The sequence below is a fragment of the Phocoena phocoena genome, chromosome 12 (genome assembly GCF_963924675.1).
Source record: "Phocoena phocoena chromosome 12, mPhoPho1.1, whole genome shotgun sequence".
Taxonomy (NCBI): domain Eukaryota; kingdom Metazoa; phylum Chordata; class Mammalia; order Artiodactyla; family Phocoenidae; genus Phocoena; species Phocoena phocoena.
In genome coordinates, this window is record NC_089230.1 from 7,270,149 (window position 1) to 7,285,340 (window position 15,192).

General features: G+C 43.3%; 1 protein-coding gene across 1 annotated transcript in view; it reads right to left on the bottom strand.

Annotated features, from left to right (window-relative positions):
- MAP3K4 (mitogen-activated protein kinase kinase kinase 4) overlaps positions 1-13,689 on the bottom strand; it is a 111,811-nt gene extending 98,122 nt beyond the window's left edge. The window contains exon 1 of the mRNA XM_065888496.1: positions 13,556-13,689. Coding sequence (XP_065744568.1) covers positions 13,556-13,689 — 134 coding nt within the window. The remainder of the gene's footprint in view (positions 1-13,555) is intronic.
- Positions 13,690-15,192: the final 1,503 nt, after the last annotated feature.

Consider the following 15,192-nt stretch of genomic DNA (forward strand, 5'->3'; position numbering starts at 1 on the left):
TACACTTACACATAATACAAGTATTATCTATCTGCCTAGGAGACTGTGAGAGGATTCAGAAGACAAGTGCCATTTGAAATGACTGCAGTAGAAAAGTGAGGAAAGGGTAGTTGATACACAGGAACCAATCTACTCAAAGGCAAGAAGTTGAGAAAAAAGATGCCATGTTCAGGAAGGGGAGAGATGTTCAGTGTGGATGAGGTCTATTTGGCCTGGACCTTAAGCTTAAAGGAGTTTCGAATTTAGCTACCTTTGAGTGGCAAATTTGTGTAGGGATGTATTGAAAGGTCTGCTCACAAACAGACTTCAAGTGAAATTCATGGCCTCCCTATTTCTAGCTAAATCTGAGGGTAGGGAGATCTCCAACCCAGAAAGCTCCCTGGACCAGGGGGTAGGGGAGAGGAGAGGGGAGTTGTTATTTACTGGACACAGAGTCTCCATTTTGCAAGATGAAGAGTTCCAGAGATCTGCCACAGTGTGAATGAATATACTTCAGCGCTACTAAACTAACACTTAACAATGACTCCAATGGTAAAAAACAAGCCCCCCAAAACCCTGAGCGGATAAAAACACCCTGTGATACATTTACACAATGAACTACTTCATAGTGACAAAAATAAAAGAACCACTATCACCCAAAACAACATAGGTGAATCTCATGAACATCACGTTGCATGAAAGATGTGAAATATCACTAAGTGTCAGGGCAACGAGGAGAGGAGGGTAGTGACCGTGCGGGGGCAGAAGGGGTCTCTAGGATGCTGCTTTCTTCACACAGGTGATCTTTACAAGAGCAAGTTCACTTCTAGATAATTTATCATGCTATGCATTTCATATATATATTATACAAATGTCTGTGTTACATTACACAACAGCAAATATTACACAAAAATTTAAAATAAAAAAACCTGAGGGAACCTACCGGGTCCCACCTAATTGGTCAATTGGCCTCTCTTTCTCTTTCATCTCTGTATTATCAAATTCTGTGAATTGCCTATATAGTTGCCTCTATTATATATAATTCAATATGTAAAATTCTGTACTTACAGAGGAACAGATTATACCTAAAATATATATATAGGTATACTCTTTAATACTGTAATTTCATTTCCAGGATTTTATTCTAATAAAATATCTTGGATATACATAAAGACTGAGCCAAAAAGAATGTTCATAACATTGTTGCTTATAATAGCTAAAGAAATGGAAACACCCTAAAAGTCCAACAAAGGACTAGTTAAATTAATTAAGATCACAAGCAGCTTCCTGGAATAGAAACATCAGAAAACACTCAATGGGGGTCAGGAGGCAGCTGCTACATAACAGAGGCTCCCACTGGCAGACAGAGATTACCCCCAATACTGTGTAATAAGAATCACTACATCCCACTTTAAGTTTTCCATCACCTACAGACAGGTGCTTGTTTTACTCGGCTGCTTCCCTGAAAGCACCTAGCCTCGGCTACAGTCCAGGGTGCCTGTCTTCAACAAAGAAGGGCCATCTCAGGGCCTGTGGAAAAGGACTCTCCCATGTATTATACTTTCAGGTAGAGGCTTCTGATGGCCTCTTTAAACAACTCTGAGATCACACCAGTGGAATGAGTCAGGATTTATAGAACTCTAGTCAAAGTAATTCAAAAACAGTTAAATTACAGTATTCCAATAAAGAGGAATATTGTTTGTCATTAAATATGTTTAAAACATGGGAAAGTGCTCATGATATAGTAGCTTCTAAAGATAGACTGTATGGAGGGGAAATTTTTATATATATATATATATAAACATATATGTAATTTATATACTGGATTGGCCAAAAAGTTCCTTCAGTCTTTAAGTAAAAATAAAAGACACATTCTTCATTTTCACCAAGAACTCTATTGAACAGCATATTCACCTTTTGTTCCACTACCTTCTGCCAGTTTTCAGGCAACTTCATAATTCCATCTTCCCAAAACTTTTTACCTTTTTGAGCAAAGAACTGTTCCAGGTGCCTCTTACAGTCTTCCGGGGAATTGAAATTTTTTCCATTAAGAGAATTTTGTAAAGACGGAAATAAATGGAAATCCCAAAGTGCAGTGTCTGGTGAAAACGGCAGATGAATCAGAACTTCCCAGCCAAGCTGTAACAGTCTTTGGTCATCAGAGAAACACGCGGCCTTGCGTTATCCTGACGGAAGATTATGTGTTTTCTGCTGACTAATTCTGGACGCTTTTTGACGAGTACTGCTTTCAGTTGGTCTAATTAGGAGCAGTACTTGTTGGAATTAATCGTTTGGTTTTCCGGAAGGAGCTCATAATAGAGGACTCCCTTCCAATCCCAACATATATACAACATCACCTTCTCTGGATGAAGACCGGCCTTTGCTGTGGTTGGTGGTGGTTCATTTCACTTGCCCCACAATCTCTTCCATTCCACATTATTGTACAGTATCCACTTTTCATCACCCGTCACAATTTGTTTTATAAACGGAACGTTTTCCTTACGTTTCAGTAGAGAATCGCATGCGGAAATACACTTAACTTATGTGGAACCCGAACATCAAAGCGATTAATGTAACCAAGCTGGTGCAAATGATTTTCAATGCTTGATGCAGGTATTTTGAGAATTCGGACATCTCCCTCGTGGTATAACACTGATTGTTCTCAATTAATGAGAACAATCAACTTCAGCTGGTCTACCTGACTGTGGAGCATCATCCAGCGAGAAATCTCCAACACGAAACTTCGCAAACCACTTTTGACATGTTCGATCAGTTACAGCACCTTCTCCACACACCGTACAAATCATTTTTGGGTTTCAGTTGCGTTTCTACCTTTCTTGAAATAATAAAGCATAATATGCTGAAAATGTTGTTTTTTTCCTTCCACCTGCAATATTAAAATGGCTACACAAAAATCCACCAATTTTGATAAGTTTTTTCTTTAAATGCACACTGATATGTTAGGGTATATGTCACAATGCAACCCAACAAAATTGTCTGGAATGAAATTAAAGACAACTAAGCACTGCTAGTTGTCTTAACAGGAAAATACCAAACGAACTTTTTGGCCAAACCAATATATAAATCTCACACACACACACACACACACACACACACACACACACACACAGAGGTAAAGAGGTAAAGCCCAGGAAAGAAATATGCCAAAATGTTAATGGTGACTATTTTTAGATGGTAGGATTATGACTGGCTATTTTCTTCTTTATACTTTTCAGATTTTTCTACAATTGACATGTGTTACTTTTATAATCAGAGAGATTTCTAACTGATTTAGAAAAGTGATTTCATTCACTTTTCTAAGGCAACAGCTAGACCAGTTTGGAAAATATTACTCTTAAATATAATGCACAACATTTAAAAAAATGAAAACAGTAGTAATCTAAGTTGTAAAGACATGTCAAGTTAAACAAACAACTAAAAAGAAGTTCCAGAGAAAAAAAGACTGAGCTGTGCCTGATGACCTAAAGGAGTCATTCAACCTGCAGTGTAAACACTTCTGATTTAAGTGTCATGATTTACGATGCTCGTGTCAAAATTCCAAACACCTTTAGGAATATGCAAAATAATCACAGTTGAAGCGAAAGAGGGAATCTGGAAAAGCCAGGTCCCCAAATCCTCTTTCTCCTATGCCTTCAACAGACATGGAAAAAACAAATGTTTCTTGAATAAAGATTACTGCAGCTATTTTAAAATGTACCTAGCCTCAAAACATACCTGATGGCTTTTTATGAAAATTAATTACGATGGACTTCCTCCCTTTTCACTTTAAATGAAAAAATAAAAAGCAAAGAAATTAATAAAGAGAACTAAATTACGGAGCACTTTATATAAAAGGCCATTATCTCATTTAATTTAGTAACAACCTACGAAGGAGGTGCTATTATTATTTGATTTTCAAAGGAGCAAACTGACTCTGAGAGAAGTTAAGTAACTTTCCCCAAATCAGAGGCTACTAATTAAAAGGTAAGATTCAAAGCCTGTCTGTCTAGTACCAACACCTCTGTGCCCTCCAATATATCCACTGCCTCCTCCATCCAACAAGTACCTGTGGAGAGCCTAGCACTCATTAGACACTGTGCCAGGAACAGAGACCTAAAAGTGAGCCAAACAACCACATCCCTGCCCTCCTGGAGTCTGATGGCTATTGAGGCCAAGAGACAATAAACAAATGTTCATTCAAGTAGATAATTACAAATGGTGAGATGCCAGAACATGGTGGAGAACCACTCGGACTGGGAAGACTCAGAACAGAGGGACTTAATCTAACTTCTAGTGAAGGGGTATGAGGTTAAGGGAAGGCTGACCCTGAAGTAAGCAATGCTTAAAAGAAGACCAGGAGGAGGAGGAAGAATTAACAAGGCAAAGAAGGAGACCAAGACACGGGTTCCAGCCCTGGTCCGTGAAGATCCCACATGCTGCAGAGCAACTAAGCCCGTGCGCCCCAACTACTGAGCCTGCGCTCTAGAGCCCTTGAGCCACAACTACTGAAACCTGCGCGCCTAGAGCCCGTGCTCCACAAGAGAAGCCACCGCAATGAGAAGCCCACGCACCGCAATGAAGAGTAGCCCCCACTTGCCGCAACTAGAGAAAGCCTGCGTGCAGCAATGAAGACCCAATGCAGCCAAAAAATAAAAAATAAATTTTTAAAAAAATAAAAATATACTTCACTGCAGTGAAAACTGCTGTATCCTAACACACACACACACACACACACACACACACACACACACAGAGCAGGAGAGAATGAGTTCCTTTTTTTTCTTGAGGACTGCTCTACTGGAAAAAAAATTAAAATACATATTAGTGTTTCAGAGAAAAATGAACAAATTATCTAATGTACTCATATAGTCCAACACAAATTTTACTGTAAAATTAATACCAAATTTTAAACTCATCTTTACAACCCTTGTGTTTAAGGATAGGCAACCAAGAGAACAACCTTGAGACACAGGATAAGATGCATTCTTGTTCCTGCCTTTGGGGAACAACGCTGTTTTCAAAGAAGAAACAGTCGGATCCAAATCGTGCCTAGCTTCTTCAAAACGCCTTCTGACCATTTAGTGGATAAGCACAATGCTTGTTCTCCTGACTCAATCTCAAGGGACAAAGGACAAAGTATTTGCAATAGCATCTTTTTAAAATTTTGGTAGAGCCGTGCTTTTCAAAATGAGGGTCACAGCCCATTTGTAGATAATAAAACCAATTTAATGAGTCACGATGAACAATTTTTTTAGTAGGAGAACAAAACAAGAATTTTCAGCATATATCATATATTACAAGGTCAAACATTGTTTCATAAATTTTTGTTTCAGTTATACAGCACCCACATACTGTTGTAAAACATACTTCCTACCATAGGTCACAAGCACAGCCAGAGTTTCAACATCACCACCCCGGGACAGAAATTACAATCTTACTGCCTGATTGACCTAAAGACTGAGCACAGAAAAAAATAAGGAGATCTCTAAAAAGGTTTGAGTGCCAGCACCTCTTTATTCTGTGAACTTGAAACAAAGTTTCATGGGAAAAAAAGGTGTGTACAATGAGTTTGGGGGAGATTTCAGGGTTGGGTGTTTCTTTTGCATTTTTTTTTTTCTTTTTCTGAAAACAAATCTTTCATCACTTCTCCACCCTGTAAAGTCCACTTAATCCAGAAAGCCGAGTATTCCATCCATGGTTGGTGTGCGGGCCTGAGCTGAAGAGCACCTTTAGCTCTGGACACTAACGGGAGCACAGAGTGACAGAAGGAACGGGAGGTGAGAGCCTGGAGACCTGGGTCCTAGGCTGTGACCCTGGGGAAGCTGCAGCCTCTGTAGGCTGCTTTTCTCACCTCTAAAATGAAGGGCATGGCTCAGATGCCCTGGTCCAGGAAGATCCCACATGCCACGGAGCAACTAAGCCTGTGCGCCACAACTACTGAGCCTGCACTCTAGAGCCCGTGAGCCACAACTACTGAGCCCGTACGCCACAAGTACTGAAGCCCATGCGCCTAGCGCCTGTGCTCCACAAGAGAAGCCACTGCAATGAGAAGCCTGCACACCACAATGAAAAGTAGCTCCTGCTCACTGCAACTAGAGAAAGCCCGTGCACAGCAACGAAGACCCAACACAGCCAAAAAATAAATTAATTAATTAATTAAAAAAAATTTTGTGAGAAAACCAACTTATACCTATATTTTTATGTTCCTACACAAAAAGACTTCAGAATTTCAATGGTACAATAAATTTAATGCATGTATTAAATTTTCTTCCAAACTATTTCCACTGAAAGATTAAAAAGGTTGACAATTTCTATTAATTTTACATCTCCAAACTAGCTGTCCTCTAATAAGCCCTGTTGAGAACATTCTACAGTTCAGCAGTACCCTCAAATAGCCTGCTCACATGCAAAAAGAAAAAAAAAAAAGCTCCACTGAAAACATCAAATCTGATCAGCTTTAAAGCTTAGCATCTACTTTTTTCCACAGAAGGCTTACTTCTTCTGAAATTATGCTGAAAGGAAATCCTCTTATGAAACGCTTTTGAAAGAATGCCTAATATATTCTTAATATCTTTCCCTGCTACTTTATAAACACTTGGCATCCATATGATCCATGAGACTAATACTTCTACTGATGTCTGCAAAATACGACAAATGAGTGTTCTTACAGGTCAAAAACAAATTTTCATTTTGCCTATGCCATTAGTGAATAAATATCTAAAGGCAACTTGCACTCCATACGTGAGTGTGAGGTCTGTGGGAAATATAAGACTGTACCTACCACACCTACCTTCCAGAGAAATAATGTTCCTTTTAAAATACAGTGGTTTCAACCATGCCTCTTAAAAAGGGTAAAGTATTTTAACATAACATACATGTTGAGAATATAGTTATAGATCGAAGTAATAATTCTATGACTATAAAGGCCACCATAGAGCAAAGCCCTTTGTTTGTTACTGCTGATGTTGTTTGTACCTCAACTACAAACTCTGTTATCCAGGATCAACTAAATAATTAAAGAAAACCAAATGGATATCGTCAGCTCAGACAGTGCATATATACTAAAATTTTAAAAAGGAAAATTTTAATTTATTTAAAATTTGGCAACAATAGTCTCTTTACACAACATATAGAATCTTATCAATTTCAATTTTAGGAACAATGCAAAGTAAAGAGACTTAAAATGATAAATGTAGAGGAATTTGGGCTCTCTAGCTTTTTATTGTAAAATAAAAACATGTAACATTCATTATAAAAAATTTTAGGAAAAAAGTAGGATGTATCCCTTCAACCTTTTTTCTAGACACATATATACTTTTTTTAATGGGTTCACACTAAGTATAAGGATTTTAAGAAGCCCAACTCAAATTATTAATGGTTTATGCAGAAATAAAGAATTTATCAATTCACATAACGAATCAAGAGAAAAATGGGGGTGAATGTAGCATAAAAGGACAATAGCCAAAGACTTCTTTTGGTCTCTTCTTTTCTCTGGGGTTCAACGTCACTGTCTGAAACCAAACTAGTTCTCTGTGAGATGGTGACTACGGTTCGGGGAGCTAGCTCTAGGCTCAGGACTCCACAGTATACATTTCAGTTACTAAAAAGAGCTTTTCTGTCCCCCAGCTCCAATTTGAAAAATCCTAGGAAAGAACTCGAATGGCCTGGCTTGCATCAAGCACCCATCCCTATAGCCAGGAGTGCATAAGCCGAGGGCAGCTCCAATCTGTACCATGGAGCTAGAATCAAGAGAGGGGCTTGGGTGAGGGGGCAGGACAGTCACAGCTGGTGGAGAGATCTATACGAGCTGAGCAGCCACCTCAAGTATTGGCTACCATCTTCTGCACATGCTGTTGTATAATCTGCTTTTCTCATTGAACACAGTGGTGGGTATGTATAAATCTGAAGTACCTGAGAATCTCTTTAAAAGTAGATACTCAGGTCCCACTTGTATGAAGCCTTATCTAGAAGGAATTATATCATGACCACTTGCCCATGTCACTGAATATTCCTTAAAAACATGGTTTTTAATAGCTGCACAGAATTCTCATGTAGGTCTAAATTTTTTAAATTTAATTTTATGGACTTCCCTGGTGGCGCAGTGGTTAAGAATCCACCTGCCAGGGCTTCCCTGGTGGCGCGGTGGTTGAGAGTCTGCCTGCCGATGCAGGGGACGCGGGTTTGTGTCCTGATCTGGGAAGATCCCACATGCCGCAGAGCGGCTGGGCCCGTGAGCCATGGCTGCTGAGCCTGCACGTCCGGAGCCTGTGCTCCACAACGGGAGAGGCCACAACAGTGAGAGGCCCGCGTATCGCAAAAAAAAAAAAAAAAAAAAAAAGAATCCACCTGCCAATGCAGGGGACACGGGTTCGATCCCTGGTCTGGAAAGATCCCACATGCCACGGAGCAACTAAGCCCATGCGCCACAACTATTGAGCCTGCATTCCAGAGCCCACGAGCCACAACTACTGAGCCTGCATGCCACAACTACTGAAGCCTGCGCACCTAGAGCCCGTGCTCTGCCACAAGAGAAGCCACCGCAATGAGAAGCCCGTGCACCGCAAGGAAGAGTAGCCTGCGCTCGCCGCAACTAGAGAAAGCCCGCGCGCAGCAACAAAGACCCAACGCAGCCAAAAATAAATAAATTTATTAAAAAAATTAAAATAAATTTAATTTTATGACAAATCCAGATCAACCACATACCATCATGATCTTTTTTGAACACAATACTCACAAGAGTCAAAAAGCATTTTACGAAAGCACCAACCACTGACATCTTTGCCACACCTTTTCCAGAAACTACGCCAAAGGACTCTTTGTTGGGGGCAGGGTCAGAGGAGTGGATTATGAGGAGGGTGAAGACAGTTAGGTGATCCTCTGAGACTTACCATTAGTAAAAATCTACCACTGAGGGTTTTTTAAACAGATGTCTTTAAGGGACAAGGATACAATATACCTCAAAGTAAAGCAGGAAAAGCAAGGTTTGTCATAATCTAGTTAAAGTAAGACTGAAGATTAAAAACAAACACACTGTAACCTAACAAACTGAGGGAAGTTAGTGACCAGAGGGAAAAGAAAAACAGCAGCCCGTGTGAAGCCTAGGGAAACGAAAACCTAAGAGTAAGACTCTTGTTACCTGCCTCTCATCCTAGAAGCAGGGGGTATGCCTGTTAGGGATGCAAGCCAACCTGGTCTGTTAACATTACTCACTAAGATCATTCAACTAATTTCCCTAGCTGATGTCATGCTTACCAATCAATCTCTTAATTATACTTTGGCTTTCTACAGGCAAAAGAATACACTGACCCAGCAGGTACAGACAAAGCCAAGTAGGAGCTGAAGCACAGTACCTGAACCTTGCTTACCGTATGCTGCCCAGGGAATGCCAGCTTATAAAGACCCACAGCAGGGCTTCCCTGGTGGCGCAGTGGTTGAGAGTCCGCCTGCCGATGCAGGGGACACGGGTTCGTGCCCCGGTCCGGGAAGATCCCACATGCCGCAGAGCGGCTGGGCCCGTGAGCCATGGCCGCTGAGCCTGTGCGTCCGGAGCCTGTTGCTCCGCAACGGGAGAGGCCACAACAGTGAGAGGCCCGAGTACCGCAATAAAAAAAAAAAAAAAAAAAAAAAAGACCCACAGCAGTCACTGGCCAAACTCTTTTTCCAACATTTCCCCCATTTTCTCTTTAAAGAAATTACTTCCAGTGGCCTACTGACTGGAGGCATCAAAGTGTCTTTATAAACAATACATACCACCTGGTCAAATGAGAAGGCTAAAACAACAGCATGCTATGAGTAAAAATTATAATCACTGAAGAATAAGGAATTATTAAGTAACAGGAAGTTATTAAGGCAACGTATCCAGTAAACAATCAAGACTTTATATCCCCTTATTTCAGTAGGGCTCAGAACAAGATTTACAAGACATTAAGAGAACGCAAGTGAAAGAAGTAGAAGCAACTTCTAACAATATGACAATTAAAGGGAACCACAAGGGCTTCCCTGGTGGCGCAGTGGTTGAGAGTCCGCCTGCCGATGCAGGGGACACGGGTTCGTGCACCAGTCCGGGAAGATCCCACATGCTGCAGAGCGGCTGGGCCCGTGAGCCATGGCCCCTGAGCCTGCGCGTCTGGAGCCTGTGCTCCTCAACGGGAGAGGCCACAGCAGTGAGAGGCCCGTGTACCGCAAAAAAAAAAAAAAAAAAAAAAAAGGGAACCACAAAGTCCTTCTTGAAAGACGAGCTGTCCCCATTTCAGAACATGAAGGAGCTTCTGCTATCACTGGAGCCCTTTGTTACTGCTGTGTGGTCACTGCTTCTCTGCCTAAAGCCACCCCTGCCAACAGTATCTCCCCTAGTAAGGGTCTCAAGCCACGCCCATCACTGATGCTGCCAGGAGAGCCTGCAGCTGCACCGCAAGGTGGGTTTCGCTAAGGAGAATAAATAAGTGACATCCAGTGGCAAGACTGAAACAAGCAGGCTCCAAGGGGACATTCAAGGAGAGGGAGAGATCAAACCACCTAGGAGGGACAGAATATTGAAGTACTTTTTTAGTAGTGAAACCCATTTTTTCAAATGAACTTATAAGAACCATATTATAAAAAGTAAATAAAGTCACTGGTTAAAAAAAGTTATTTCATGTAACAAGTACTTTACACGGGTCAATAAATGAGAACAAGGAGGCTATTTTTTTTTAATTTATTTTTTTAAATTTATTATTTTGGCACTGGGTTTTTGTTGCCGCACAAGGGCTTTCTCTAGTTGCGGTGAGCGGGGGCTACTCTTGGTTGCGGTGCGTGGGCTTCTCATTGCGGTGGCTCCTCTTGTTGAGGAGCGCAGGCTCAAGGCACGCAGGCTTCAGTAGTAGTTGTGGCTCACGGGCTCTAGAGCGCAGGCTCAGTAGTTGTGGCGCACAGGTTTAGTTGCTCGCGGCATGTGGGATCCTCCCGGACCAGGGCTTAGAACCTGTGTCCCCTGCATTTGGCAGGCGGATTCTTAACCACTGCGCCACCAGGGAAGCCCTAACGTAAACATTTTTATGAAAGCTTACAGGAGATAGGAGCAGTCTCATATCAGCCTTAATAGCCAAGATCTGTGTTTCTTTTAAACGCAGCTTCAAGAAATCACAAAAGTAAATTGTTCCAAATTAGTTTTAAAAGCTCTCCTTATAATCTCAGGATCCTCCTCCAACTGACCCAGAAGCTTAAAAAAGAAATTATAAGGAATGCTTATTTCTAAGTTTAATCACTAACAATAACAACTGCTATCCTTATCATGAATTATTTATCAAAAACAAGGACAAGAAGTATCCACCACTGACAACAGGCAGTAAACCCATAAGAGCACTGTCGCTTCTCAACCTGTTTTGTGTTCCCCGGTCATTGCATAACTCTCACATCAGCACGCGCTGAGCAGATGTACTGGGCTGGCACCTGCCGCACTGCTGCACTGGCCAACGTGTGCGGGCCTGCTTTCCACAAAAGACCTGTGCATCAGATCAGCCTTCCTCATCAATGACACATCGACATGAAGTGCATGAACAAGGATGGCACATGGAGCTTTATTCTGGTCTGTCCCAAACCAGTTAACCTAGTAGCACAAGTCACGTTATTGGTCTCCTATGCGTTAAATGTGGCATCTAGCATTATTTGAAAATGCATGTTGAGCCTCTTTAAAATGGTTAAAAACACAGGTAAAAGAAATTCAAATAAACAACTGCAGAGCCCCTGAAGCATCTTTTACTAATGATCTACAATTAACTGCAATGTTGCTAAGAAAAATATTTCTAAGATCTTCTTGTTCTGTACAGTGCTGTTCACTTAAAGTTGAAGCCGATTATCCTGACCTATTTCTACTATAACAAAGACAGAAACCTGGCTGAAAACTAAAGATTTCTTTTTATCATTAGAGAAACAGTCATTTTTTACAGCACATTTGCAATTCTCTCTGTTCCTTTTACCTAAGAATGTTCACATCCATTTTTTCCCAGAGTATAGTTATACAGAATTATAACTTCTGATCTGCCCGTTTGTATAATGAAATCAACTCTCTTCTTCATGGCGGTTAAGAGCAGGGAATGTGCAGCCAGACCTGAGTTCAGCACTAACTGTGAAACCTTGGACAAAACACTTAACTTTGTGCCTCAGTTTCCTCATCTTAAAAAGAGACAGTAATAGTATGTTCCTCATAAGGTTGTTGGTCAAGATTAAATGGGTTAACAGAAGCAAAGGAAATGGCACATTTTAAACGATTAGTAAGTGTTCGCTATTATTATTTTTAAAGAAAAACATAAAGGAGTCAAAATACTCAAAGTATGAATCTACTACCAAATTTATATAATAAACTTTCTGACAAAAGTTCTAAAAATGTTAGATGTATTCCAAAGGACCAAAATGAATTCTCATTACACCATGTACCATTATTTACAGAAGCTGTTCCCTAAAAGTTCACAAGAGTATCTCGTTAGTACCTCAGAGTTAAGGAAAATGAAGAACGACTTTCTTCACAGCCTGTAAAAACCAAACAAATCTGTTTGGGCCGACTGGGTCATAACAAGCACGAATGTGGTTCCTGTATTCAGTTCTAACTACAGCTGCAGATTTTGTTTAAAATTTCTTTAAGGAGGAAAAAGAAAGAGGACACTTAAGTCCCTTATTCCTGCAACTACAAAGCAAGATAGCAAGATGCAAGAGGAGACGTGGAAGTATTTTCCTTACAGGGGACAGGGGGCAGCAGTTTGCAAGTTTACACTGGGATGCAAAAGACAGGGGTAAGAGGTCATTTGAACATACAAACGGAGGCACATAAGAGGGAAATTCTTAGTTATGGTGAATTTCATCTCCCGATCAGAAAAATGACATAAGAATTCAGTAACAGAGCCCCTAGGGAACAGAATGCAACGAATGCTTTGGGTACCAAAGTTCCATATTACAGCTTCCTGTGGGAGCAAAGTTTTGGACAAATCAATCCTTCACTTGATGTGCACGTGTGCGCAACAATCTGCACAACGCCACTACTCACGGCCGGTGAAGGACCCTCAGAAAGAGAAACCAACCTGTTTGCACAGGCACACTCGGGGGGAGACAAACGGAGGGCAGGGGGAGAACGAAGGGGAAACAGCCAGTGTGCATCTGCTTCACGAGCGTCTACCTCTTTACTTGAGCGGGGGCGAAGGGGAGGTAGCATTTTCGCTTAGTAACGAGGGGCGTAGTTTCAGCGCGGCGCCGGTTCGGAAGCCTTGGAGGGGGGGGAGGGGGAGGGGTGCCAGTCCCGGCAGGACCAGGGGCGCCCCGCTACGCTCCCGCCCCGCCGCATTCCCGGCGCGCGGCGATGCTGCAAGGAGGGTCGGCGGGCTAAGCGCTCGGCCGGACCTGCGGCGCCCCGGCAGGAGTCCCTGGGCCGACCCGGCCGCCGTGCCCTCCGTCCAGGGCTGCACCCCGCCCCTCCGGCCCGGCAGCCTGGATGCTCCCGCACCACCTGGCGGGAAGCAGAGGCCCCCACGCCCCCTCGTGCCCCCGACCAAGCTCGGGCCAGGACGAGACCCGCTTTCTGCGCCGGGCCCGCCGCGGCAGCCCCACTCACCTCGCCGCCCGGCAGCGCTCCGGCTCGGGTTCGGGTTCCGGCGGCGGCGGCGGCGGCGGCGGCTCCTCCATGGCGGCGGCGGGAGTGACGGCGAAGGCGGGCGGCGGGACCAGCTCTGCGGCGGCTTCTCTCATCCGTGCACGGAGCCCCGCATGGCCGCGGCGGGCAGTAAGCTGCAGCTTGGCGCGGGGGACCGGAGCCCCGGAGTGCAGGAGTGACTCGGCTCCGCCTCCGCCTCTAGCCCGCCGCAGGAGCCGCTCGCGCCGCGGCCATCTTGGAGACGGCGACCGGCCAGCGCCGGGCTACGGCGGGTGGCGAGGGACAAGCTTCCCAGGGAGGCGGCGGCGGGCGCGGGGATGGACCGGCGGGGAAGGCCGAGGAGGGGAGGGGAGGGGTGGAGGCGTGGGAGACCGGGCGGCAGACAGCTAGCAGGTTGGGGTAGCGGCGCTCTGCCCCGGGGGCTGGGTCTCGCCGCCGCCGCCGCCGCCGCCGCCGTCTGGCTCCGCTCGCGGGGAGTGTGCGGTGGGCTGTGCGCGCCGGTGCTCCCAGGTGGTCAGCGGGGGGCGTGCACCGAGGGCCCCGGGAAGGGCATCGCGGCCTGGGTTAGGCGGCGACTCCTGACTTTGAAGTGCTTTGTGAACTTTAGCAAGAGGATCGTCGCCAAACGTAGATGCCATCCTCAGAAACAGGGATGGATGTAACGCTCACAGCTCACACGCGGGCGTGGAGGCTTTGGGAGACCTGTCAGTCCTGGGGGGCCGGGGGTGCACTCCGATGAAAAAGAAATCTTCAACACACACACAAGACTCAGGGTTCTGAGACTGTGTAAACAGACTCTGGAAACGCACAACATTAAAGTTACCCTGCTATCAACAGGGCGGAAGGAACACTGATCTAACCTTCTAACCTCTGGAATCTGGTATTGATCTTCCAGAAACTCGGGCTGGAGTGCTCCTACACTAAAGGAAAAAAAAGAAAGAAGAGAACAGTTCTAAAGATTATTTCAGAGTTGTAAAAATACTGTTGAAATATCACTGCCTCATTTACTCTGAGAGCATCTGAGGCTTCACAGTTTTAATTTGCAAATATTTACAAAATTTCCCTTAAGGTGAAGTCCAGAGTTAATTTAAGTACATTTCTGTTGATTCAAATGCACTGGTTTTCAAAAGCTCATTTGGTGGAGGTTGAGTATGTAAAATACACGTTTTGATTAAACGTTGGTAAGAAAAGTGGCCAAGATGGAAAAGTTTAAATGTGATTATATTTAAAGGCCAGTTAGCTATGTCGCATTCATAAGTACATTATACTGTATATACATATTCGTGTATTTCACATATATGTGTGAAATTAGCTATAGTGCATTCAAAGTACATTACAGAAATTTCTCTGTAGTTTAAGAACTTTTTCAGTCTATTTTCTTTATTAAGATAGCCTATTATTATATGACCTGGTAGTGCTGAATTTCCAAATTGACATTCATTTTATTTACTCAAAAACAGTTATTCAACAAATACTTACTAAATGCGTATATGTGCCGGGAACTAAGCTAGACGCTGGGGATATAGTAGTAAGCAAAACAAAGTCTTTTCCTGGTAGAGATAACATCCTAGATGAGTAAGGGGGAGAGAAAGGACAGA